The 27,444-nt window shown below is 39.6% G+C and overlaps 2 protein-coding genes across 7 annotated transcripts in view; both read right to left on the bottom strand.

The window, feature by feature from the left end:
- The window catches only part of BCO2 (beta-carotene oxygenase 2), a 61,521-nt gene extending 45,601 nt beyond the window's left edge, over positions 1–15,920 (bottom strand). For both annotated transcript variants that reach the window (XM_086339214.1, XM_086339216.1), the window contains exons 1-2: positions 15,761–15,920; positions 12,409–12,613 (exon numbers count right to left, since the gene is read on the bottom strand). In XM_086339214.1, the coding sequence (XP_086195340.1) occupies positions 12,409–12,613; positions 15,761–15,848 (293 nt within the window). In that variant the 5' untranslated portion in view covers positions 15,849–15,920. The remainder of the gene's footprint in view (positions 1–12,408; positions 12,614–15,760) is intronic.
- A 3,884-nt stretch (positions 15,921–19,804) lies between these two features.
- On the bottom strand, positions 19,805–27,431 carry TEX12 (testis expressed 12). 5 transcript variants are annotated; one of them, XM_086339223.1, is made up of 7 exons: positions 27,019–27,431; positions 24,685–24,864; positions 24,255–24,432; positions 22,212–22,290; positions 21,373–21,484; positions 21,227–21,282; positions 19,805–20,465 (listed from the first exon to the last, which is right to left on the bottom strand). In XM_086339223.1, exons 2-7 carry the CDS (start codon positions 24,767–24,769, stop codon positions 20,325–20,327), a joined length of 651 nt encoding a protein of 216 aa, XP_086195349.1. In that variant the 5' UTR covers positions 24,770–24,864; positions 27,019–27,431; the 3' UTR covers positions 19,805–20,324. The 5 variants fall into 5 exon arrangements, 3 of the variants coding, with proteins under 3 accessions (XP_086195349.1, XP_086195346.1, XP_086195347.1); XR_015141823.1 differs by lacking the exons at positions 21,227–21,282; positions 21,373–21,484 and adding an exon at positions 21,124–21,190 and having other exon boundaries at positions 19,805–20,469; positions 24,255–24,465; positions 27,019–27,387; XR_015141824.1 differs by lacking the exons at positions 21,227–21,282; positions 21,373–21,484 and adding an exon at positions 21,124–21,190 and having other exon boundaries at positions 19,805–20,469; positions 27,019–27,387.
- Between the last annotated feature and the right edge of the window lie 13 nt (positions 27,432–27,444).

Below are 27,444 nucleotides of genomic sequence, written 5' to 3'. Positions count from 1 at the left end.
AATAGACTCTTGGAGGGCACAGCAAAACCTTGTGTGCACCAGGACCCAGGAGAAAGGAGCAGTGACCCCACAAGGGACTGAGCCGGAATTGCTGGTGAGTGTCTGTGAGTCTCTGGGGAGGTGTGGGTTAACAGCGACTGGCTGCGGGGTCAGGGGCACTGAATACAACATCCTGGGAGCAACTGCATGCCAACATACGTCCTTTTGAAGGAGGTCCCCGTTACTGCCATTACCTGTTGGGGGCCAGAGTGAGGTACTCCGCCCATGGCAAAGGTCATGAGGAAGGAGGCTCGACATACGCAAAGGCGGGATCGAGCCTCAGGAGTCCCCCCTGGAAATCCTCGAGTGTCTACCCCCATAACCAGAGCCTGCCTACTTTACTACTTTGTGCTCTTACCTACACCTCTGACTTTACAGGGGGCTGTCCCCCACCACCTCTTTCGGAGAAGGAGTTAACCTAGAGCTCCAGTCAATAAAAACTCTTGGGTGTGACAAGAGTGTTTTAACCTACAAACTCCTCTGAAGGTTCTCTAGCCTGCCTGACAGGCTCGTCCGGCCACATGTGATTGCTCACAGCCTCCCAACCGTGAGAGGCACGAGATGCTTTAAACCCTCTAAAAACAGGTTCTTTAGAGAAGTTAGAAAACTATAAGTATAGTGGGCTAATTAGAAATTGTGTTGGTGAAGGGTTTTTCATTTGTTGAGCCAATGTTTGTTGCTAAGTCTCCATATCCCCTGCCCTTACACACATTAATGAATATATAGAATTAACCTTTGATATTAATCACGTTAGACCTTAGGCTAAGTAAATTCTTTCCTTAACTAAAACCCACTACACCCTCACCCTGTAGGAATGTAACTTTATTTGGGTGGCGTCTGTTTTGAGAAAAATCAGCCCTGGAGAAATAAGTGTCCTGATTGACTGACCGCTGTCACAAGGAGAGGGTCGTAAATTGTCAGCAGGCCCCCCCTGGCCAGAAGATGATGTAACACCCCTAAGACCTCTGTATACATTTGTATGAAGCACCTGACTTTAATAAAAGTCAGGACTGCTGTCCCCACGTGACTTTTGTATAACATCTCAGTGTATAAAAACAGACTCTGGAAAATAAAGAATTGGGATCAGTTTCTCGAAATACTGGTCTCCCCATGTCGCTCTCTCTCTCACTCTGGTTGAGTCTCCACCTGGAGCGTGGACCCTGCCATGCTTACTAATTATGCCTGGGCTTCTAAGATCCGACCGGGGAGGCCTCAGTGTCTCCTCTCCTTCGGGAGAACGGAAGGACGCCTGCGGCCTACGTAAGTGGTGCAAACTTCTTGTCTTGAAGTTGTATTGGTCTCCCGCGTAAACCAAGCTACTCAGCCTCTTTTCTCCACTGAATTTTCCTACTGAGCTATCCTCATTCTATTACTCTTTATATTCTTAATTAACATTTAATTAAGCAATTGTTTCCTGATCTTCGCCTACGCCTACCCTGGATCAGCCGGGGCCAAACTACAGGGAGGGAACACATCCCTACCCATCAGCAGAAAATTGGATCAAAAATTTACTGAGCATGGCCTGCCTACCAGAGCAAGAACCACATCTAGTCCCTCCCATCAGAAAGATTCCACAAGCCTCTTATCCTCATCCATCAGAGGGCAGACAGAATGAAAGTCAAAATTACAGAAAACTAACCAAGCTGTTCACATGGATCACAACCTTGTCTAATTCATGAAACTATGAGCCATGTCATATATGTCAAGGCTGTATTTTTGTCCCCTGCTTATTTAACTTATATGCAGAGTACATCATGTGAAACACCGGGCTGGATGAAGCACAAGCTGAAATCAAGATTGCTGTGAGAAATATCAATAACCTCAGATATGTAGATGACACCACCCTTATGGCAGAAAGCGAAGAAGAACTAAAGAGCCTCTTGATAAAAGTGAAAGAGGAGAGTGAAAAAGTTGGTTTAAAACTCAACATTCAGAAAACTAAGATCATGGCATCTGGACCCATCATTTCATGGCAAATAGATGGGGAAACAATGGAAACTGACAGACTTTGTTTTCTTGGACTCCAAAATCACTGCAGACGGTGACTGCAGCCATAAAATTAAAAGATGCTTGCTCCTTGGAAGAAAAGCTATGACCAAACTAGACAACATATTAAAAAAGCAGAGACATTACTTTGCCAACAAAGGTCCATCTAGTCAAAGCTGTGGTTTTTCCTGTAGTCATGTATGGATGTGAGAGTAGGACTATAAAGAAAGCCTTCTTTAAGTGCCAAAGAATTGATGCTTTTGACCTGTGGTATTGGGAGAAGACTCTTGAGAGTCCCTTGGACAGCAAGGAGATCCAACCAGTCCATCTTAACGGAAATATTCAATCCTGAATATTCATTGGAAGGACTGATGCTGAAGCTGAAACTCCAATACTTTGGCCACCTGATGCAAAGAGCTGATTCACTGGAAAAGACCCTGATGCTGCGAAAGATTGAGGGCAGGAGGAGAAGGGTACAACAGAGGATAAGATGGTTGGATGGCATCACTGACTCGATGGACACAGGTTTGGGTGGACTTCGGGAGTTGGTGATGGACAGGGAAGCCTGGCGTGCTGCAGTCCATGGAGTCACAAAGAGTCGAACATGACTGAGCTACTGAACTGAACTGAATGTAGGGCCACCCAAGACAGACTGTCTTGATGGAGAGTTCTGCAAAATATGTACACAGTAGAAGGGAATGGCAAACCACTTCAGCATTCTTACCTTGAGAACCCCATATACAGTATGCAAGGCAAAAAGATATGACACAGAAAGATGAACTCCCCAGGTTGGTAGGTGCCCAATATGTTACTGGAGAAGAGCAGAGACATAGCTCCAAAAGGAATGAAGAAGCTGAGCGAAAGCAGAAACAATGCGCAGCTGTGGATGTGTCTGGTGGTGAAAGTAAAGTCTGATGCTGTAAAGAACAATATTGCATAGAAACCTGGAATGTTAGGTTCATGAATCAAGGTAAATTGGAAGTGGTCAAACAGGAGATGCCAAGAGTGAACATCAACATTTTAGGAATACGTGAACTAAAATGGACCAGAATGGGCAAATTTAATTCAGATGACCATTATATCTGCTACTATGGGCAAGAATCCCTTAGAAGAGATGGAATAGCCCTCAGGGGCAACAAAGAGTCCGAAATGCAGTACTTGGGTGCAATCTCAAAAACAACAGAATGATCTTGGTTCATTTCCAAAGCAAACCATTCATATCACAGTAATCCAAGTCTATGCCCCAACCACTAATGCTGAAGAAGTGGAAACCAAATGGTTCTATGAGGATCTACAAGACCTTCCAGAACTAACACACACACACACAAAAAAAGATGTCCTTTCCATCACAGGAGACTGGAATGCAAAAGTAAAAAGTCAAGAGAAACCTGGAGTGACAGGCAAATTTGGCCGTGGAGTACAACATGAAGCATGGCAAAAACTAACAGACTTTTGCCAAGAGAACACACTGATCATAGCAAACACCCTCCTCCAACAACAAAAGAGACAACTCTACACATGGACATCACCAGATGGTCAATACCGAAATCAGATTGATTACATTCTTTGCAGTCAAAGATGGAGAAGCTCTTACAGTCAGAAAAAACAAGACCTGGAGCTGAATGTGGCTCAGATCATGAACTCCTTATTGCAAAATTCAGACTTAAATTGAAGAAAGGAGGGAAAACCACTAGTCCCTAAGGTATAACCTAAATCAAATCCCTTATTATACAGTGGTAGTAACAAATGGATTCACGGGATTAGATCTGATAGAGTGCCTGAAGAAATATGGATGGAGGTTTGTGACATTGTACAAGAGGCAAGGATCAAAACCATCCTCAAAAAAAAGAAATGCAAAAAGGCAAAATGGTCATCTGAGAAGGCTTTACAAATAGCTGAGAAAAGAAGAGAAGCAAAAGGTAAAGGAGAAAAGGAAAAATATATCCATCTGAATGCAGAGTTCCAAAGAATAGGAAGGAGAGAGAAGAAAGCCTTCCTCAGTGATCAATGCAAAGAAATAGAGGAAAACAACAAAGTGTTAAAGACTAGAGATCTCTTCAGGAAAATTAGAGATACCAAAGGAATATGAGCTTCCCTTGTGGCTCAGATGGTAAAGAATCTGCCTGCAATGTGGGAGATCTGAGTTTGATCCCTGGGTTGGGAAGATCCCCTGGAGAAGGGAAAGGATGCCCACTCCAGTATTCTGGCCTGGAGAATTTCATGGACTCTATAGTCCATGGGGTCCCAAAGAGTTGGATACGACTGAGTGACTTTCATTTCACTTCAGTTCACTTCAAGGGAATATTTCATATAAAGATGGGCACAATAAAAGACAGAAGTGGTATGGACCTAACAGAAACAGAATACATTAAGAAGAAGTGGCAAAGATATATAGAAGAACTGTACAAAAAGATCTTAATGACCCAGATAACCACAATGGTGTGATCACTCACCTAGAACCAAACATTTGGAGAGTGAAGTCAACTGGGCCTTAGGAGGCATCACTATGAACAAAGCTAGTGGAGGTGATGGAATTCCAGCTGAGCTATTTCAAATCCTAAAAGAAAGTGCTGCACTCGATATGCCAGCAAATCTGGAAAACTCAGCAGTGGCTACAGGACGGGAAAAGGTCAGTTTTCATTCCAATCCCAAAGAAAGGCAATGCCAAAGAATGTTCAAATATTGCCAAATTGTACTCATTTCACATGCTAGCAAAGTAATGCTCAAAATTTTCCAAGCTAAGCTTCAATAGTACATGAATCAAGAACTTCCAGATGTTCAAGCTGGATTTAGAAGAGGCAGAGGAAACAGAGATCAAATTGCCAACATCCGTTGAATCATAGGAAAAGGAAGAGAATTCCAAGAAAACACCTACTTCTGCTTCATTGACTATTCTAAATCCTTTGACTGTGTGGTTCACAACAAACTGTGGAAAATTCTTGAAGCAATGGGAATACCAGACCACCTTACTTGCCTCCCGAGAAACCTGTATACAGGTCAAGAAGCAACAGTTAGAACTGGACATAGAACAACGGACTGGTTCAAAATTGGCAAAGGAGTACATCAAGGCTGTATATTGTCACCCTGCTTATTTAACTTATATACAGAGTATATCATGTGAAATTCTGGCCTGGATAAAGCACAAGCTGGAATAAAGATTGCTGCGAGAAATATCAATAACCTCGTATATGCAGATGATATCACCTTATGGCAGAAAGTGAAGAGGAACTAAAAGCCTCTTGATGAAGATGAAAGAGGAGAGTGAAAAACCTGGCTTAAAACTCAATATTCAAAAAACAAATATCATGGCATCCAGTCCCATCACTTCATGGCAAATAGATGGGGAAACAATGGAAACAGGGACAGACTTCATTTTCTTGGGCTCCAAAATCACAGCAGATGGTGACTATAGCCATGAAATTAAAAGATGCTTGATCCTTGGAAGAAAAGCTATGACCAACCTAGACAGCATATTGAAAAGCAGAGAATTGCTTTGCCAACAAAGGTTCTTCTAGTCATAGCTATAACTTTTTCCAGTAGCCGTGTATGCATGTGAGAGTTGGACCATAAGGAAAACTGAGCACTGAAGAATTGATGCTTTTGAACTGTGGTGCTGGAGAAGACTCTTGAGAATCCCTTGGACTGCAAGGAAACCAAACCAGTCCATTCTAAAGGAAATGAACCCTGAATATTCATTAGAAGGACTGATGCTGAAGCTGAAGCTCCAATACTTTGGCCACCTGATGTGAAGAGCTGACTCACTGACTCTGATGCTGGGAAAGATTGAAGGCAGGAGGAGAAGGGGACGACAGAGGATGAGATGGTTGGGTGGTATCACCGATTTGATTGACATGAGTTTGAGGAAGCCCTGGGAGTTGGTGATGAACAGGGAAGCCTGGCAAGCTGCAGTTCATGAGGTCACAAAGAGTCAGACACGACTGAGTGACTAAACTGAACTGGACTGAAATACTGTAGTAAACTATACAATCTGCAGTTGGTTGTTAAAAACCCACAGATGTGAAGGAACCATAGGTACAAAAGGCTGACTGTAAGTTGTAGACAGTTTCCCACTATGCAGAGGTTTGGCACGCCTAACCCCTGTGCTGTTCAAGGGTCAAATATATAAATATTTATTCCCCTGACCCAACATTGATTGCAGACGTGGAACTACTATCACCATAGCATACATGTGGAAACCAAGGTTCACAGCAACAACAAATCAAGGTCACAGGACAGGCAAGTGGCAGAACAAGGATCTCAGTCCAGTACTGACTCCACATCCTGGAATCTACAAAAGTAAGGTGAACTAGAAGTTACTTATCCGGAAGGGGAATGGGGAAAGAGGGCATTGAAGGGAAAGAAGAGAAAGAAAATGCACTAAGTGTTCATTCCTGTCAGCCACTAAGTGAAGCCCTTTATACGCATTATCTCTTTAATCCTCATACTCAGTCATTAAAATCAGTATTATTAATCCCATTTTTCACATGGGAAAACTTGCTCAAGATTATAGTGCTGATAAGTGGTGAACATGGAATCTGAACCCACTCCATCTTATTCTAAGGAATATACTATTTCTACTATAGCAAATAAAGCACACAATGAAAGAAAAGGAAGGAATACTCAGGTCAGAGGCTGGGGTACACCAACACTTGAAGGGACAAGTGAAGTAAATTGAGCAGCAGAAAATTATTTTAGAACACACAACCAGAGGGACAGGAGAAGAATCAGCAAAGTGTTATGTGGGAGTATAGGACCAGAGAATGTTAGGACATTGACAAGAAGGTCAAATGTAGAAAAGTAGACTGAGGACTGGAAAACCCATTTCATTTAACACTTAATAGGCTTTGGTGACCTTTTTGAGAACTGATACCACTTCCCTGGTGGCTCAGCAGTAAAAGAATCCATCTGCAAGGTAGGAACCTCAGGACACGCACGTTTGATCCATGGGTCAGGAAGATCCCTTGGAGGAGGGCATGAAAAAACACTCCAGTAATCTTACCTGGAGAATCCCATGGACAGAGGAGCCTGGCGGGCTACAGTCCATAGGGTCACAGAGAGTCAGACACGACTGAAGCAACTTAGTACACATGCACACACTGTAGCATGGTGGGGTGAAAAGTCAGATGGAAGTGAACTGAAAAGACCTCAGGAAGCAGGAAAACAGAAACAATGAGCGGGGAGAGAGGGTATTAGTTGGAGAAGAAGGTGCGAAGGAACGAGGGGATTTCAGGATGAGAGGACACTTGCAGGCTGACATGAGGGATTAGTGAAGGAGAAACAGATAAAAAGGGAGGGCAGGAATGATGCGGCGAGGTTTCAGAGGAGGGGAAGAGGCCTCTTTCTGCTCTGATGATAGAATCCATTTCATACCCACAGGGTGTGTGACCCACAACCTGGAAAATAGCCAGACCACAGAAGTTCTCCCACTGGAGGGAAGGTTCTGAGCCCTGCATCCAGCAATGGGAAGAGAAGTCACCAGAGAGTCAAAATAGATGGATTCTATCTACTTAAGCCCTATCTACTGAAGCCCTCCCTACTGCTTCATGGTGGCTTCTCTTTTGTCTTTGTGTGGAGGGTATCTTTTTTGGTAGGTTCCAGCATTTTTCTACTAATGGTTGCTTACAGGACAGTTGTGATTCTGGTGCTCTCACAATAAGGGGTGAATGAATGTCCTTCTACTCCACCATCTTGAGATCCCACTTAGATTTAAAGGCAGTGGTGGAGACCTGAAGTAAACGTGACTCTTAACCTATGGACAAGAATAGCTCTGCTTGGTTGTTCAGGCCACATGTGAAGCTTATTCCACAGAATTGTCTACCCCTGAAACCTTGAACTCTGAAACTCTACTCTGTTCTTAAAGCCCCAATTTCCACACCCCTCCATTCCTTTATCTTATGAAACTTATCTTTAATTGCTTCATGTTCTCATCTTATTCTTCTCCATCTTTTCAGTTTATCAGCTTTCCTGTAGTTTCTTCTTCCTGGTATAGATTCCGTGATCTTTAGATTTCTATAGATTCCTTCACATACACTCTTACTGCCACCATCCTCTCTGTCTTTGCCCTGGTGAGCTACCTGCCTCTGATCATTTCTGGTCCTACATTAGCCTATATCTGGTTTCCTCTGCTCAGTGTCCAGGCCTGCTAAGCATTTCTAGAGGAAATCACATAACCTAACAGATTGATTCAATTACAGAATTATGATTTCCAGCCCCATCTGAGTCCTTACTGCTGCCAGGAAATCTTTAGCTCTTTCCAGCTTCCCACGGGGTCCCTTTCCCAAAACTTCCTTCACTCTGCCTGTCCCTTTGACTGTCAACAGACAGACCTGCCCACTTCATTATGGATAGAGGGGCAATGGGATTTGAGCTCCTTGAGCTGCCTTCTTCCTTACCTCCCTAATTCCCCAGAGAGTTACTCCTGCCTTTCATCATCAGAGCAGAAAGAGGCCTCTTCCCCTCCTCTGAAACCTCGCCGCATCATTCCTGCCCTCCCTTTTTATCTGTTTCTCCTTCACTAATCCCTCATGTCAGCCTGCAAGTGTCCTCTCATCCTGAAATCCCCTCATTCCTTCGCACCTTCTTCTCCAACTAATACCCACTGGCCTTCAAAGATATATTAAGAAATATATCTTAAACATGCCCTAATTCTTGATCTAACAACAGGTGGAGAAGCACAGTATGGCCATGACCAGATTCCCACCAGGCCCACAGGAATATGACTAAACTTGGGGAAAGGGAGAATGAGGAGTTACTGTTTAATGGATACAGGGCTTCAGTTTCACAAGATGAAAAGTAGATGGATGGTGGTGATAACAGCACATCAGTATGCATGTCCTTAATGCTACTGAACTGTACAATCAAAAATAGTTGGCAAATTTTAGATGGCAAATGTTATGTATATTTTATCACATTTTTTTAAAAAGTTTTCTGGAATATCATCCAGCCATTAAAAGTAAGTCATCCACATCCATCATTTAAAAGTGGACATGTAATTTCCAAATAAATGGCATTTTTAAAGTGTCTTTGATTTTAATTTCTCATTTTTATATTAATTTCTCATTTAAATGCTTTCTTCGCTTCAGTCACCCTCTGTGTTTTTTCAGTCTTTTAGCTTTATTAAGGCTTTCAATGACTGAGTCAAAGATTCATGAAATGTCACATTGCACTTGAAAATGTGTGGGTTATTTTCAAATATCTTTTGATATTGATTTCCAACATAATTCCACAATGATAAGATAACAGACTCCATATGATTTCAGGACCTTTAGATCATGAAATGTTTGTGTCTTGTTTTATGTCCCTGGATATGTTCCAGTGTCTCCTGGTTCATAGTCCATGGAAACTTGAATAGAATTTGTATCCTGCCACTGTGTGAAAATTGTATAAATCTTAATTATGCTGAACTTGTTCATAGTGCTTTTCAGGTCTACTATATCTTCCACTTTTCTGTCTATTCATTCTATTAATTTTTGAGAGCTTGATATGAAACTCCAACTAAAAATCTTAATTTATCTATTTAAAAAAATAATTGTAATATATAGTAGAACTATATGTAACTTTGTTCTGTATTTTCCAAGTCTCCTATAAATGTGTTATCATATGTTCATAATTTTAAAAATAAAAAATTAAACATAAATAAATTAAATACAAGAAAGTTTTTAAATAAAGGTTAAATTTAGATAGTCACCAAAAAAGTAAATCATTCAGATTTGTAGCAACACAGATAAAAAGCCTTAAGACAGTATGAAATTTTTAAAATAAGGACAAAAAATTCCATTAATATCTAAAATATATTTTTTTAAAAACTCATACAACTCAATAGCAAAAAAAACCATAAACCTATTTTTTAAATGGGCCAAAGATCTGAATAGACATTTTACAAAAAAGACATACAGATGGTCAACAGGTATACAAACAGATGCTCAACATCACTAATCAGCAGGGAAATGAAAATCAAAACTACAGTGACATACCACATCACACCTGTTAAAATGGTTATTATCAAAAAGACAAGAAATAACAAGTGTTGGGGAGGACGTGGAAAAAAGAGAACACTCACGTATTGTTGGTGAAAACATAAATTAGTATAGCCACTATCAAAGCCACAAAAAATAGAGAATCCTCATAAAATTAAAAACAGAACTACCATATGATCCACTGGATATTAATCCAAAGAAATAAAAAACACTACCTTATAAAAGATGCATGCACCCTCATGTTTACTGCAGCACTATTTATAATAGCTGAGATATGGAAACAACCTAAGTGCCCATGGATGGATGAATGGATAAAGAAGATGTGATATATATAAATTTTACACACACACACATCATAGAATATTAATCCACCATAAAAAAGAAGGAAATGTTGCCATTTTTAACGTGAGTAGAGTTTGAGGGCATTATCCTAAGTGAAATAAGTCAGACAGAGAAAGACAAGTACCATATGATTTCACTTATATGTAGAATCTTAAAGATTAAATCATAAAGAGTAAAAAGAAAGAAAGAAAAACAAGCTCACAGACACAGAGAATAAGTTGGTGGTTGAAAGAGATTGGTTATTGCAAGAGGTAAATGGGATGAAAATTCATTTCCAGTTATAAAATAAATAAGGGATGTAAAATACAGAGTCAGATTATAGTTAATAAAACTGTATTGCATATTTGAAAGTTGCTAACAGTAAATCTTTGGCTTCCCAGGTGGCTCTAGTGGTAAAGAACCTGCCTGCCAATAGAGGAGACATAAGAGAAGCAGGTTTGATCCCTGGGTCAGGAAGATCCCCTGGAGGAGGGCATGGCAACCCACTCCAGTATCTTGCCTGGAAAATCCCATGGACAGAGGAGCCTGGTAGGCTGCACTCCATAGGGCCGCAAAAAGTCAGACACAATTGAAGCAACTTAGCACACAGCATGTACAACAGTAAATCTTAAAACTTCTCATCATAAGAAAAACAAATTTTTGTTAAAATGTATGGTTAGGAATCGGAGAAGGCAATGGCAACCCACTCCAGTACTCTTGCCTGGAAAATCCCATGGATGGAGGAGCCTGGTAGGCTGCAGTCCATGGGGTCGTGAAGACTCGGACACGACTGAGCGACTTCACTTTCACTTTTCACTTTCATGCATTGGAGAAGGAAATGGCAACCCACTCCAGTGTTCTTGCCTGGAGAATCCCAGGGACGGGGGAGCCTGGTGGGCTGCCGTCTAAGGGGTCGCACAGAGTCGGACACGACTGAAGCGACTTAGCAGCAGCAGTAGCAGCATGGTTAGGAATGTTAACTAGACTTGTGATGATAATTTCACAATATATACAAATATTGAATCATTATGTTGTACACCTGAAACTAACATGTCAATTATACATCACTAAAAATTTTTTTCATATGATTGTAATTATTTAAAACAAATCTATAGAGATGGGGGAAAGATCAGCAGGAAATATTTCAAAGTGCTAACAGAGCATGTGGTACACACTTTTCCCTCACTTGGTTTTATATTTCAAAAAGTTTAATACAGGTAAAAACTTTCACAATGAAAACAAAAAATTCTAAAATTTTTTAATGTTTAAAGCAAAGTAGATTTCTTCCTGACCACAATGATTTCTTCACATCACTTCATGTCCCTAGTAGTCACACAGAGAAATGATACATCAATGAGTTGCTGGGCTTCTCTTTTACTTACATATATATATTGAGTGCTATTTAACTACAGAGCACTATCCTAGATACTGGGGATACAGGGTAATCAAGAAAAGGTCCCTGCCATCATGAAACTGCCATCTACTGAGAAACACAGCTAATAAGTAAACAAGCAAAAATATACTAGCTATTGATAACGCAGAGAATTAAAATAAATAATATAAAAAACAGCACCTTTAGATTGGGAGATCAGGGAAAGCTCAAAGGATGTGAAATTTCAGCTGATATCTGAATGACAAGAATCAGACTTGGGAAGAGAGATAAGCCAGCCAATGCCAAGACCCTGAGCAAAAATAAACATTCCTGGTTTGAGGAACTGAAAGAGCCACCGTGTCTGGGGAGTACTGGGTAAGAGAGTGGTATGAAGTGAAGACATCGCCCCTTCCTCCAGGAACTTGTGATGAAACAGAGCTCAGTAGTCATAAAGATAGTTTCTGACACTTCTCTTTCAGCATAAACTTTCAGACGACTTGAAATTTATAATAGTCTGCAAAGCAGAAGTCAGGACTTTTAAAGAAGAATTAAAATCTCCATTTTTTTTTTTTCCTGTAGGCTACAGTTTCCTTAGCTGTGATCAAAGGGATTGTGTAGCAATGTTAGCTTCTGAGAGGAAGCAGATATTATGCACATTACATAGAAAGAGCCCATGCTAAGAAAACTAAACTGTTCTCCAAAATCAAGGCTTACTTATCCTTCCCGAACTCGAATTTCCCAGGTCCCACACGAAGTAGATAGCCACTGAGCCACTCAGGAAAATGTCCCTGGACTCCAGCTGAGATGACCTGCGGAGTCTCTTCCACCGTGGTTAGAAGTGGTGCAATGCATGGAAGAGTCTTCTCCTGACCAAAGATCACTGTTTTCTGATGAGTCTTTTCCATGTACTTCTTCAAAACTGTGAAGAGGAAATCAAAAGCACAAAAATTTTATCAGTCTTCTATAAACATGCCTGTTTCTCTATAGACAGTCTCATCTACTGGTAAGGAAAATGTAAACCTATCACCAAACACAGTCTCCAAATTCGTCTCCTTCCTTATTCTCAGACCATCAACTCTTCTCCATTTGTGAACTCCAACAGTTCTCCATTTGTGAACCACAATCCTTTTTGTGTTCCTGCAGTACAAATCTGCTTAATTAACTCAGGACTTTAATTACCATTGCTACCATTTCTCTTAGTTGAACAATGCAGGCCTTTTCACAAGACTGAATCTACATGTTAACCACAGATGTGCTAATAGCTATACCTCATTGTTTAATAAAAAATGCCCAGGACTTCCCTAGCAGTCTAGCGGTTAATGAAGACTTTGAGCTTTCACTCCAGGGGTATGGCTTTGATCCCTGGTGGGGAACTAAGATCCCCACATGCCACACAGCTTAAAAAATTAAATAAAGAAATATAAATAACCACCATTCAATATTATCACAATTACATTAATCTCAGTACTTTTGACAGACTAGAATGTGATTCTAAAGATTTCACAGCATTTATGTGAATTTAATAGGATCTGCAATTTAATTTCTTCTATTTTAATGGTATACACATGAATGTACACGGCATTTCCTAGGAAAGAACTGTTATAAATTAAATAATGCACTGATACCTGTTCTGAAATTACCTCAAATTCAAAAGCCACAAAAAAATTATTTTAAAATAGAGAGCTGAAAATTGTCCCTATTATTTCATATGTATTCAGTGTTCGCAGGCAGTATTGCCTAACACAGAGGGGTGGTCAACTACATAACTAATTAGATACTATAAGATAATCTTTCATTTTAACTCATAAAACTAATAGTGATATAGAAGTCTAAACTAGAAAATCAAACTAAAATATAGGGATACTAGTCTTTTAGCAAAATATTTTACAACATTGTATCTATTATCCCACTTCTTTAAAATCTTTCAAAAATTCAGTTTAGAGCACTTGAGACCTTCTCAGAGATGTAGGCTCAAAGCACGTGTGTACTAAGTCGTGTCTGACTCTTTGCAACCCTATGGACTATAGCCTGCCAGGTTCCTTTGTCCACGGGATTCTCCAGGCAAGAACACTGGAGTGGCTTGCCATTTCCTTCTCCAGGGGGACCTTCCCAACCCAGGGATAGAACCCCACATCTCTTACATCTGGTTCTTTGCCATTAGCGCCATCTGGGAAGCCCCGTAAATAACCAATTCTGTCAAACCTGTTGGGGGCCAGAGTGAGGTACTCCGCCCATGGCAAAGGTCATGAGGAAGGAGGCTCGACATACGCAAAGGCGGGATCGAGCCTCAGGAGTCCCCCTGGAAATCCTCGAGTGTCTACCCCCATAACCAGAGCCTGCCTACTTTACTACTTTGTGCTCTTACCTACATCTCTGACTTTACCGGGGGCTGTCCCCCACCACCTCTTTCGGAGAAGGAGTTAATCTAGAGCTCCAGTTAATAATAATTCCTGGGCGTGATAAGAGTGTTTTAACCTACAAACTCCTCTGAAGGTTCTCTAGGCTGCCTGACAGGCTCGTCCGGCCACATGTGATTGCTCACAGCCTCCCAACCGTGAGAGGCACGAGATGCTTTAAACCCTCTAAAAACAGGTTCTTTAGAGAAGTTAGAAAACTATAAGTATAGTGGGCTAATTAGAAATTGTGTTGGTGAAGGGTTTTTCATTTGTTGAGCCAATGTTTGTTGCTAAGTCTCCATATCCCCTGCCCTTACACACATTAATGAATATATAGAATTAACCTTTGATATTAATCACGTTACGTCTACGGCCATACCACCCTGAGAGCCCTATCTCGTCTGATATTAATCACGTTAGACCTTAGGCTAAGTAAATTCTTTCCTTAACTAAAACCCACTACACCCTCACCCTGTAGGAATGTAACTTTATTTGGGTGGCGTCTGTTTTGAGAAAAATCAGCCCTGGAGAAATAAGCGTCCTGATTGACTGACCGCTGTCACAAGGAGAGGGTCGTAAATTGTCAGCAGGCCCCCCTGGCCAGAAGATGATGTAACACCCCTAAGACCTCTGTATACATTTGTATGAAGCACCTGACTTTGATAAAAGTCAGGACTGCTGACCCCGCGTGACTTTTGCATAACATCTCAGTGTATAAAAGTAGACCATGGAAAATAAAGAATTGGGATCAGTTTCTCAGAATACTGGTCTCCCCATGTCGCTCTCTCTCTCACTCTGGTTGAGTCTCCATCTGGAGCGCGGAACCCACCATGCTTACTAATTATGCCTGGGCTTCTAAGATCCGACCGGGGAGGCCTCAGTGTCTCCTCTCCTTCGGGAGAACGGAAGGACGCCTGCGGCCTACGTAAGTGGTGCAAACTTCTTGTCTTGAAGTTGTATTGGTCTCCCGCGTAAACCAAGCTACTCAGCCTCTTTTCTCCACTGAATTTTCCTACTGAGCTATCCTCATCCTATTACTCTTTATATCTTTGATAAAATATTTAAATAAATAGGTCGCCGACGCCGTCCCTGCTTCGAATACCCTGGATCAGCCGGGGCAGGACCCCGGCACAAATCCAACTATTTCTTTATTTCCCAAAGAAAATTCACTTTCACCCTAAATGTCCTTCCCACTAGTCTATCCCTAAGGAAGTTTTATCTGTTGTTCAAAGTCTATCTCAAATGCTACTCTCTTTAAGAGGCTGCACGGTGTAATACTTAGAAGTGTTAAATAGAGTTTTTAAAGAAGTCCACCAGAATGCAAATAGAAGAACAAAATGTTTACATTAGAACATGTAGCAGTACTATTTTTAGTTGAGAAAGTCCTAAATAGTGAATATTTTTCCTATTGCAGATCCAAGAGAACTTCTAAACCCTGAATCCTGCCCCTGTATGTTGCATAAAATCTATAAACAGAAAGGCTGTTTGTCTTACAGGTTAACAAATCCTGACTCACTCTCCTTTAACTCCACCTCTGCAGTGTTGCTGCCTGAATCTTTTCCACACAGACTGGGAAACTTCAGAAGCCCCTGGTATTCTTCAAGAAAGAGGCACAGAGTCCTAAGTTAAGGAAAAGGAGAGAGAGGAGAAGGAAGGGGCAAATCGCCTACCTGGGATCCGGCGTAATATCATAGAAAGGAAATCAACTGCAATAGTAGAAAAGTCGCTGACAGAACGTAGAAAGATCTGAGAAAACATTTTTGTGTTGAGTTCTGCAGCAGCAGATCCCGGGATTCCCAAATCCTCACGCTGACTGCCAGACAAAAACTCACTTCCTGAGCTGTCCCTGGCTCACTGACAGAATAGGAAGGGGTGGGGTTGGGGATTGAGGGGTGGGGCTTCAAAACACGTACACTCTCTCTTAGTCTCATTTTCAGGACTAGTATCCCTACAACCTGTTTATGATAAGTTGCTGCTTGAAATACTGAAATTGGACCACCAATCGTGGTTTCCCTCTCTAAACTTTGCTCTTTCAAATCTGTCCACTGATTAAATCAGTTGACCCAGGGTATCAATTTCATTGTGCCACTCCTTCCCTCTGAATGATTCAGATTTCCTTTACAGAATAAAGTCCAAATTTAGTCTGTCAACAAGACTCTATAATCTGGTCACAATCTACCTTTCATCCTTTGTCCTTCTGCCCTTCTAGCATTTCATCTTTCGTTTCCTATTCACTTAATTTACAGAACATCCTCAACAATCTAATATGAATAAAGCCCTGTGAAGGTATACCCTTAAAAACAAATAACCATACATCATTTTATTAATATAACAAATATTTCTGAGCTCCAATCTAATGCTGTGCTACAAATTGAAAACAGATTCTATCCTGCTCTCTAGCAGTGTAGATGATACACTATTCCCTTTTGTGAATTCTCAGTCCAGTAAAATGATTTGCCAAGTGTTTTTATTCTTCTGTGCCTTTAAACAAACTTTTCCCTGCCTGAAATATTCTCCCTCTTTCCTTTTCAAAAACCCATTTCAAAATCTATCTCTGTGATCCCCTTGCCAAAGCCCTCCAATAACTCCCACTTAAAAGGAGTTAATAGCAGTGCCACAGAATTTATTTATGACTGCACTGGGTCTTCGTGGTTGCACACGGGCTTTCTCTAGTTGCAGTGCATGGGCTTCTCATTGCGGTGACTTCCCTTCTTGTGGAACATAAGCTCTAGGCACATGGGCTTCAGTAGTTACGGCCTGTATGTAGACTCAGTAGTGGTGGCACATGGGCTTAACTGCTCCGTAACATGTGGAATCTTCCTGGACCAGCGACTGAACCCGTGTCTCCTGCATTGGCAGGTGGATTCTTATCCACTGGAACACCAGGGGATTCCTGGTGTTCCAGGAAATACTTTTAACACTGACATATCACGTCCTCCTAGCAAAGACATGTAAGTGTATTTTAAGAAAGGAGTGGTTACAGCCATTAAATAGAATGCCTTTGAATCAGTTCTAATAAGGTGGATAAAACTGGAGACTATTAAGCAGTGAAGTAAATCAGAAAGAAAAACACCAATACAGTATATTAAAGCATATATATGGAATTTAGAAAGATGGTAACAATGACCCTATATACGAGACAGCAAAAGAGACACAGATGTAAAGAACAGTCTTCTGGACTCTGTGGGAAAAGGCGACGGTGGGATGATTTGAGAGAATAGCATTGAAACATGTATATTATCATATATGAAACAGATCGCCAGCCCAGTTGAGGGGGGGGGGGTGGTTCAAAACATGTACAATCTCTCTTAGTCTCATTTTCAGGACAAGTATCCCTACAACCTGTTTATGATAAGTTGCTGTTTGAAATACTGAAATTTGACCACCAATAGTGGTCTCCCTCTCTAAACTTTCCTCTTTCAGATCTGTCCACTGATTAAGTCAGCTGACCCAGGGTATCAATTTCATTGTGCCACTCCTTCCCTCAATGCAAGAGACAAGGTGCTCCGGGCTGGTGCACTGGGATGACCCTGAGGGATGGGATGGGGAGGGAGGTGGGAGGGGGGTTCAGGATGGGGAACACATGTACACCCGTGGTGGATTCATGTCAATGTATGGCAAAAACCACTACAATATTGTAAAGTAATTAGCCTCCAATTAAAATAAATAAATTTAAAATTTAAAAAAAGGAGTGGTTAAACTTGTCAGAAGGGAGAACAAAGAGTTCTGTACTTCCTACAGTGTCTAGCTGATCATGATATAAAGAAATTCAATATATATTTTGATTTGTAATTATTGAAAAATAACATATAAACTTACATTTTACTGAAATGAGTGATAAGTGTAAATTAAAGGGCAAATATATTCCTGCAATAGCATATTTCCAGTTGTAAGATAATTATTCTCATGTGGATGGTACCAAAGATATCAAGTTTGATTAAAAAATAAGCCTTATTTAGACTTTGATGAACTTCTTCCCTAGGAGGTGTCTGTTCTGACCAGTAAATAGCATTGTGACTAAAAGTCATTCCCTAGTCTTAAACACATACCCAATGAAATGATCAAATTTAACCTGCACAGGGAAGAACCAGATACTGAGCAATGGTGACCCTATTAAGATAAAACAAATATTGGAACTTCCCTGGCTGGCCTATGGTTAAGCCTCCGCACTTCCTATGCAAGAGGCATGGTTTCATCCCTGGTCAGGGAACTAATATCCCATATGCCACAGCAAAAAGAAAAAAAAAGGTATAATAAATATAATATGAAATCAAAATCTACTCTGAAACAATGCTAGCCTTATCTTTTACATTAATAACATATTTAAGAAAAAATAACTCAAGAACATTTCTTAATGTTGCTAGCTTCTGCCCAAGTTAGCAGTCATTTTCACAGTTAAAGAACTCTGTAAGGCAACAGGATAACTCAAAATCCAGCAGATTTGTCATACCAACTCAAATGTAGTCATCCTGTTGCATTTAGTTTTTAAAATCCTATTTCTAATCTTTACTGACCTCCAACCTATCCTGTGCCATTAAGATATCTGCCTATGAGCCAAATAATTTTTCCACTGTAACCAATATACTTAGTAAATATTACATTATTGTTTTCAATTCTTTCTTGTATGAATATTTATCTTACATGGTATATATGCCTTAAGGTAGTAATTGATGAAATGAGATTTTAACATTTAGAAGGCAGCAGGGCAAACATGCTGTCCACCTGAGTGACTGAGTGAGTGAGGTCGCTGTCGTGTCCGACTCTTTGCGACCCCATGGACTGTAGGCTACCAGGCTCCTCCATCCATGGAATTTTCTAGGCAAGAGTACTGGAGTGGGTTGCCATTTCCCTCTCCAGGGATCAAACCCAGGTCTCCTGCATTGCGGGCAGATGCTTTACCGTCTGAGCCACCAGGGAATCCCTGCTGTCCACTTGAGGAATACCAAATTCCCTGTGGTACTGTCTAAATATATATATCCAAATTTGTGATAACTTATATAGGCAAAATACACATATAATAGATAGAATTGTCCATATGAACAGTGAGTGTTGTGATTTTTAAAAATCTGATCAATATAATTATATAAATTATATATAACATATTAAAAGTTTTCATTGAAGTCATAGTACCTTCCAACAATGTAGATTTTTTTAAAAATAGTTTTTGTTTTGTATTGGAGTACTGCTGATTAATAATGTGAGTTTCAGGTGAACAGTGAAGGGACTGGGCCACAGATACACATGTATCCATTCTTCCCAAACTCTCCTCAAAGGGAGGATTTTTTTGCTAGAAAAATATTAGAGATTTCCTAGTCCAAATTCAATTCTTGAATTATAACAGGACTGAAATGACTCGCTAAGGCTAACTTGTTTAACCAATCTCTTTACTTTTGAACCACTAATCTTTATCCCATACCACATAGCTTGCTAAGGCTTCTAAATATACTTCATTAACTGCACTATTGATACTATTAATGTGTAAAAAAGTCAATTCATATAAAGTTCTGGTTACAAATTTCTAGTTTTTATTTTACCACAAGATAATAATTTGAAACCAAATTTTTATTGTGCTCAGTCGCTCAGTCATGTCCAACTCTTTGTGACCCCATGAACTATAGCCCACCAGGCTCCTCTGTCCATGGGATTTTTCAGACAAGAATACTGGAGTGGGTTGCCATTTCCTTCTCTAACATATGATAATAAAAACAACATGATAATAAAACAAATTTTTATTAATATTGTATAATAATATTAGTGAAAATAATCATATGGTAACATTAAATAGCAACAGCACAGTTTACATATTGAGAAACTGGACAGATTACTTTTGGGTTTTAATTTCTTTACAATTCTAACCATGAAAGACACTTTAAATCTCTATGTACTATTTAAACATAATATTCTAAAAGAAAAAGTACAATACTATTAAATATTATCAAATTAGTCCACTGAGTTGTCTTTTAGAAATTTAAGAAAGGCTAGGATGTTTAAGAAAAAATAAAGTTTACACTTTTACAAAATATGCCAAATATTAGACTTCAAAAGAAAAGCTCCATACTTCATATTAATGTCCAGCTTAATGCTTTTAAATCTAGAAAAGAAATTTAAGAAGTTTCCCCTTCTACATTTAAGGTATACTTTTTTTTTAACAACTAGAGCACATTCAGAGCACAAATGTCATTCTTTCATTAAAACAATGAGCTTAAATTCTCAGCTTATTTTAAGTACACAATTTTATCTGTGTAGAGTGTTTGCAATCACTGTAAGCCTCTGTCTCAGGAGCTCTCTTTTCTGTATTAGAAAGTTTTCGATAGTATTGGCTTCTTTGAAGAGTCCATCTATCTCGTCAATATAAGACGCATCTACTGCTGCTCTCTCACTAAGGGGAAAAAAAGGTTTTATGTTAAACCAAATAGTCATAATATCTAGACACATCATCAAAATGATGTGCTTTATTATGCTATATTTGTCAGCTATTTCATTTAAATGGCTTTGTACAGTAGTTGGCTTCATTAATTTACCAACACTGCTCAGTATGTTAAATTAGTTCAACAAATATTTTTGACTACTCAAAGTCCCTTGACACAGCAGAATGTGTATCTTATACATTATAATTCTAATATTAAACTACATACATTATTTTAACAGCCACACAAACATTATTCAAAACAGTGACTGCTCAGTAGTTCTCTAAAAAAAAACCTTATAAAACATGACAGTTTCAGGTCAATAGAATACTTAAATTCAGCCTTCTAATATAGATTGATAACATTTAATATTTCATAAATATAAATATTTATCTTCAGTATCACTCTATTATTATGGTTAACTTCACCAAATGGTATTTTTCTCAAAATGTTTTCATAAAATTGTAAGTGTTTTATCATCTAATTAGAAAACAAAATATATCCAGCCTCATTTCAGCTCTGAGAGTATCAAAACAAAAGATATTTAGTGGAAAAGTTAGTCTTTGAAAATAACCAGCTAATCTAAGAAACTGAGGTAGAGTAAAAAATTTGAAAACTATAATTACCAGATAGGTTTCTTAGACCCTGAGCTAAACTTCCCATTATGGAGCTTCCAGAAGAAAACTTCTATGTCTAAAATAAAGACTCAAAAGAATATACCATAAGTACTTGCCTTAAGATCTTTGCATATGTTGACAGCATTAGATTAATTTCCTTGCTCATATCTGTTTAAAAAAATTACTAAGTTATGAACTATAATAAAGTTTCCATATTATAAAATCAATATATAGAAATACAAGCACTTCACACATCACCATTCAAGTCTTTCTCCAGAGCTTCATCTTTATAAAATAGTCCAGAGCTTTCAGACAAAGAAGAATCTGATTTTCCAAGAGAGGACAGCTGTGGACTATCTGGCATTTGAGGCTAATATAAGAAAGTAAAGGAAATAGGCAAACAAGTTAATAAGATCCTTAAGATATACACATTCTGTTAAAAAAAAAAAGAAAGAAAGAAAAGAAAACAGCAAATAAAACATCTCTCAGAAAAAAGCAAGCATGCTGGAAATGTAGGCCTAATAATCACTTGTTCATTTTATTGTAAATTTATATTAGACTTTGAAAATGCTATTAATCCCCTGATGAAAAAGTTTCCTGTATCTTGAGACAGCAGATGTTGCCATAGCAAAAGAGCAAAACTTTCATTTGGTTAACAGCCATATGCTTGCAAATTTTTGCAAGCTAACATAATCTTTAAGGGAACAAATAATGTCTCAAATGTAAAACAGATCAATTGGTAGGGGCAGCAGTGAAGAATGGCAGGATATAGTACTCTTCTTCAAAAAATATCAGTAGGTGTAGTACCTAAGTATCCTATTTATTAATATATATCAAAATAATTAAAGTTCTACATATTAAAAGTCATGCGCCCACTTCTGTCTCTAGATCACAAATTACCACAAAGAAACCTCCCACTAGTTTCCTGGAAGCCTCTACTTAGTGAAAAGGCTGCTGGAATCAACATAGTTCCTGTTGGGACACCACCAGCTCTGGGAATATGAAGACATTAAATTCCATTTATCAACAGAAATATCTTAAATGAAGAAATTTAAGTAGTATATAAACGAGTAAAGTTCCATAAACATAAAGATTACCTCTAACTCTCTTGGTCTCTTGCAATTTCTAGTATCAGGTTTTACAAGTTGACTTGCCATCATTTTCTGGAGGCAGGAACTGCAAAGTTTAGAGCAATGCCAATTTTAGGTGCAAACTCCACAATACAGCTCTCTTGAATCCTTCCCTGTCTTTCCATTCCTCCCGTCACTGTTAGTTTAGCCTCTCATTATTCATCACTTACCTAAACTACTCAAATTATCCCTCCTCTGTTCCATCCTACCAATTGCTGTTTGGGCAATCTTTCAAAACTCCGATTACTGCATTCTTACACTTAAAAGAACCTTTCCTTGACCATTCATTGCTCCAGAAGTTCAAATTGTGTGGTAGAGCACCTGGGGCCAGCCTACCAGTCCTGTGATTTTCTCCTACTCCTTCTACAATTACAGTAGTCTCTTTTGGCACTTTCTACTTTGTTTCGGGATTCATTAAAGACTTTTCTGCCTTCACAAAATCTTAATGTTGAAACAAATCTTGCTGACTGGTTGTTTAGTCGCTAATTTGTGTTTGAGACTTTCAAGACCCCATGGACTTTTTAGCCAGCCAGGCTCCTCTGTCCATGGGATTTCCAGGGAAGAATACTGGAGTGGGCTGCCATTGCCTTCTCCAGGGGATCTTCCGGACCCACAGTTTGATCTTTGACCCACAGATCAAACCGGCACCTCCTTCTTGGCAGGCAGATTCTTTACCACTGAGCCACCAGGGAAGCCCAAAAAATCCTATAGTTCATCTAATTCAATCTCAGTTTTACAGATGTGAAAAAACAGAGGCAGAGGTAGCTGACCAAATGCAAACATGTAAAATTAGGCCAGACTAGAAGAACCAAGATCTCTTGTAGTCTCAAAGAGACTTCTCTTTCTACCGTCCTATCTTACCTTCATATAGCATTAAATTTTAGTTTTAAATTGCTTTCTCAAAAATTCTGAAGATAATTACCCTGTGAGCCTGAAAGATTAAACTTGGAAAATGTTGAAACCTAGAATGATATAATCTCTTCATCTTAATAGATGAGAATTCCTGTCAACACTCAAGTTATCAATTTGCTTGCTTTTTGAGAAACTATGTGGACCTGGAATATTGTAATGAATCTGTTTGCTTAGTCATATTTAAGAATCATATATATGACAGAAAGACAGCAGCAATCGGCAAACTCCAAACTGTGCTTCTACATCGCTGTCAGTATCTTTCTAATATGTAAACTTAAGCGCATTAACATTAATGTGTTAAAAAAAAATACTACACATGCACAGTAGTGCTCGCTTTGCCTTGGGATGTTTGAGACTGTTTCAGGGAAGCCACCATGAGATTTGTTCTCGTCTCCCTTCCCCTTTCTCTTCCCTTTTACACCTCTTCTCGCCTCACTCAAAGAACGTGCATATATATCAAATCAAAACTTAACCACTTCTGTAAAAAACAGACGACTTTTTCTGTCACAGTTTTGGGCTTCCCTGGTGGCTCAGAAGATAAAGAATCTGCCTGCAATGCAGGAAACCTGTGTTCCATCCCTAGGTCAAGAAGATAAGCTGGAGGAGGAAATGGCAACCCACTCCAGTATTCTTGCCTGGAGAATCCCATGAAGCGAGGAGTCTGGGGGGGCCAAAGTCCATGAGGTTGCAAAGAGTCCAACGTGACTGAGCACCTAACACTTTCACTACTTTAAAGGCCTCAGCTGAACCTGGTCAAGAGACTGGGCCTCCGCCTTCAACATATAACCGTTCACAGCCCCGGACCCTGGCTGTGCAACCTGACGCGTTGGTGCCATCGTCATTACCAAGTACTACCTTTCGGCCTTAAGCAATCGTTTTCTCCTCACCTTCTCTTTCTTCCCACTGGGGCCCTCAGGCCAGCACACGTACCTCGCTTCTCACCACTCACCCCACCTCCCCTTTCCTCCCCACTACCGTTTCAGCCCTACTAGAGACCCTGCGAGGAAGCATCCCCCTCTCACTGCCTCGCTTCACACGAACAGCCTTTGGGCGTTCATCCCCCGCTGCCCTACTCCAACATCAGTCGGGTCTCTGTACCTTCCTCCTAGGCCGAAGCGCGGGAATGAGGAGTCTGCCGCGTTGGCCTTCCCGTCAGGCAGCGCGCAGATCACGTGACACGCCCACGCCGCCTCCACTGAGGGGGGGTTTTTACCGGCAGGCCTTTCGGCTTGGAGTCTCCGTGAGCCAAAACTCCTCTCGCTTCCCCAGTGCTTGTCTAGAGAAGAAGGGGGAGATCTGAGGATGGTTCCTCAAAAAGAAAGACCAAGGAAGAACTGTCAGAGGAAGGCAGTGTGCCCCAGCCTCTTGAAACCTCAGACAGGAAACCCAAAACAGTAGCACACCACCACCACTTTCCAAGTAAAAGTAACATCCTGTTCAGATGGTCTGTTTGCCAGAACGGTATAAACCTGAGTTTTCGTGGCTTAGCAAACCGAGATTTCCGTACACAGAATATCCGTTCCTTTACCTCCTTTTCTTTGGTGCAAGCAAACTTTGGGAATTATAATTTTTTTAAAAATTCCATTCTTGATGTTCAGTTTAGTCGACTTCATTGGCAGCTTCCAAAAAAATATTTTCTAACACACGTGGCTCACATATTTGAAATTACTCTCATTGGGCGCTTTAATATGATGACTTTGACCTGCAACTTAAAAGATAGACATTCTACACTTAATGTTCAGTTGTGAAGGAAAATAAAAAGCATATCACCTCATAAAACAAAGGTCAATAACACTTCCTGTAAATTCCAGGTCAACAATCTTGCACCTTAGCAAATTATACTTGACGTATACATATTATTAGTGTCCCCCCCTCCCTTTGGCTTATTTAAATGTTAGCTGTTATAAAGAATTGTAAGTATTGTGTGTATATATTTATTGTTTGTGGAAAAAACCGATTGTTTCAACTCCTAGGCAAAAGGAACTTAGTTTACCTTGAGTTACTATTATTGTGAAATGTAAGTCATTCAGTAAAACTGGACCACATGATTATGTGCGGCTGAATGGCAACCCACTGGAGTACTCTTGCCTGGAAAATCCCATGGACAAAGGAGACTGTAGGGCTACAGTCGGTGGAATTGAAAAAAGAGTAGGTGCAACTGAACACAATTGATAGTCTTTTTAAAGATTCAAATCACCATATTAGGCCTGGTAGCAATGTATATTGAAACATTCCCTATTTGTGATAAAAATAAAGGGAAACGTTGTCATTGTGATGCTATGTCCTAAGTTTTTTGGTGTTCAAGTGTCCTCTCAAGAAATAAAAATATAAAATTTAAAAAAAATTTTTAATACCCTTACTTGGTAAAATATAAAGTTATCCAATCAATGTTTATCTTTTCATTATTATCATTACTGTTGTTATTATTCTTAATGGTCCATTAAATCCAAAAGTCTGAGAAATACTGATCCAATTCCTCTCCCAGCCTTCACATTGTATAATAGCCAAACGGGTAGTTATGTACTTATTAAAATATTTCCAGGAAAAATTGGTGTTGTTCAGTAGCTCAGTTGTGACCGACTCTCTGTGACCCCATGGACTGCAGCATGTGAGGCTAAGAAAAATGATTCCACCTAATACATGAATGCGTACATCGGATTAAAAGGATACCATGGACATTTTCTTTTTAAAATCTTTTTTCCATTATATAAAATAAATGAGAGTAAATGCAAGGGTGCAGAGGGTTATAATTGTCCAGCACTTTAAAATATTCAAAGAGCTATCATCCTCTCATTTAATTTTCACAAACAACCCTATGAAGTAGGTAGGACATTTGGGTTGCTCCATGTCAAAGAAAAAAATGTTTGTCCCCAAAGTAAGAAATAGGTAAATTATGCATTATGCACTTTTACAACTGGAGAGAAATAATTGGCAATGGGCCATTTAAAATGAACTTGCTTGGTGTTCTGCTTATTTAAATCACAGTTTGACTCTACTTAATGCTTTTGTGCTAATTGACCCAACTGAACAACACAGAGGATGAAACCTGTCATCAGTTTTAGTAATATGCTTTAAGTTTTTAAAAATTATTTATTTATGGCTGTGCCGAGTCTTCATTGCTGCATGCAGGCTTTCTCTAGTTGTAGCAACTGGGGGTTACTCTGTAGTTGCAGTGCATGGGCTTCTTGTTGCAGTGGCTTTTCTCATTGCCAAGCACAGGCTCTAGGTGCCTGCACTCAGTCGCTGTATGCACAGGCTTAGTTACTTACCTCAGGGCATGTGGAATCTTCCCAAACCAGGGATTAAACCTTTGTTCCCTGCCTGGGCAGGCAGATTCCTAACCACTGAACCACCAGCAAAATCCCATCATACACTTCTTTTTTTATTATTTATTTTTAATTGGAGAATAATTGCTTTACAATATTGCATTGGTTTCTTAAGTGTGCTTTTTTCCCTTCTGATAATCACTGTACCAAGCACCCTCAACCATCCTATCTTAGGCTTCCTTTGTAATAACTGCTGTGGACATAATGTTTCTTTGACGTTATGAAATGAAAACCCTATCTTGTCGACAATTAAAAAAACACACAAGCAACAAAAACACTTCAACTAGCTGTTTTTATAAACGTTGTGTTTCCTAATTCTAGAACCCCTGTTTCCATACAGTCTCTGAACTGGCAAAAAAAAAAAGAAGCGAAAACAAAACAAAACAAAATCACTGTGCTAATACAATTGAGCACATTTTCAAGAGAAAATTAGCTAAGAAACTTTGTTTCTGTTAGTTATTTTCAAGGCTGTGATAGTAACACTCTGCTCTTTACCAGTTTCATTTTAGGTGGGGTGATTACATTACAGGACTTACCCTCCTAGGGATGATTATTCATCACCGTTGTTCACTTGCTGAGTCGTGTTCCGCTTCTGCCATCCCATGGTATTCAGCACAGTTAGATGAGAAAATGTGCTAAAGCCTGAATAGAAAGTCTCAAAAGAGAAAAATTAATGTGAGAAAAATGATTCTGATTGACCAAGCAGGTGCCTTTTTTTTTTTTTTTAAAGTGTTTGGGTGTACTTCGGGAAGAGGTACAAACTTTGAAGGGCCAGAACTTGCAACAGAAGAAATGATTTCATTAACTTTTATATTAAAAGAAATATCCTTATTCTCTGACACTTTGTTTCAGGTTTCACTGCCTTAGGAAAGAGGCCACGTTTGAAGGCGGGTCCTAGGCGTGCCAAAATAGTCTCCTCCCTCCCCCTTCTTCCTCCTTTCTCTTGAGTGCTACGCCCCCTC

Source organism: Bos grunniens, chromosome 15 (assembly GCF_055505025.1).
Source record: "Bos grunniens cultivar Pamir isolate PY7600 chromosome 15, Bosgru_T2T1.0, whole genome shotgun sequence".
NCBI lineage: Eukaryota > Metazoa > Chordata > Mammalia > Artiodactyla > Bovidae > Bos > Bos grunniens.
Note: the sequence above shows the minus strand (reverse complement) of the source record. Positions and strands in the feature narration are given on the sequence as shown.

Coding starts and splice junctions, on each gene's coding strand:
- TEX12 (XM_086339223.1), bottom strand. CDS start 24,769: ATGAAGTCGACTAAACTGAACATCAAGAATGGAATTTTTAAAAAAATT. Junction 24,433..24,684: donor CTTGCACCAAAGAAAAGGAG/GTAAAGGAACGG, acceptor CTTCTTCTCTAG/ACAAGCACTGGGGAAGCGAG. Junction 21,485..22,211: donor AGAGACCAAGAGAGTTAGAG/GTAATCTTTATG, acceptor TTCTTATATTAG/CCTCAAATGCCAGATAGTCC.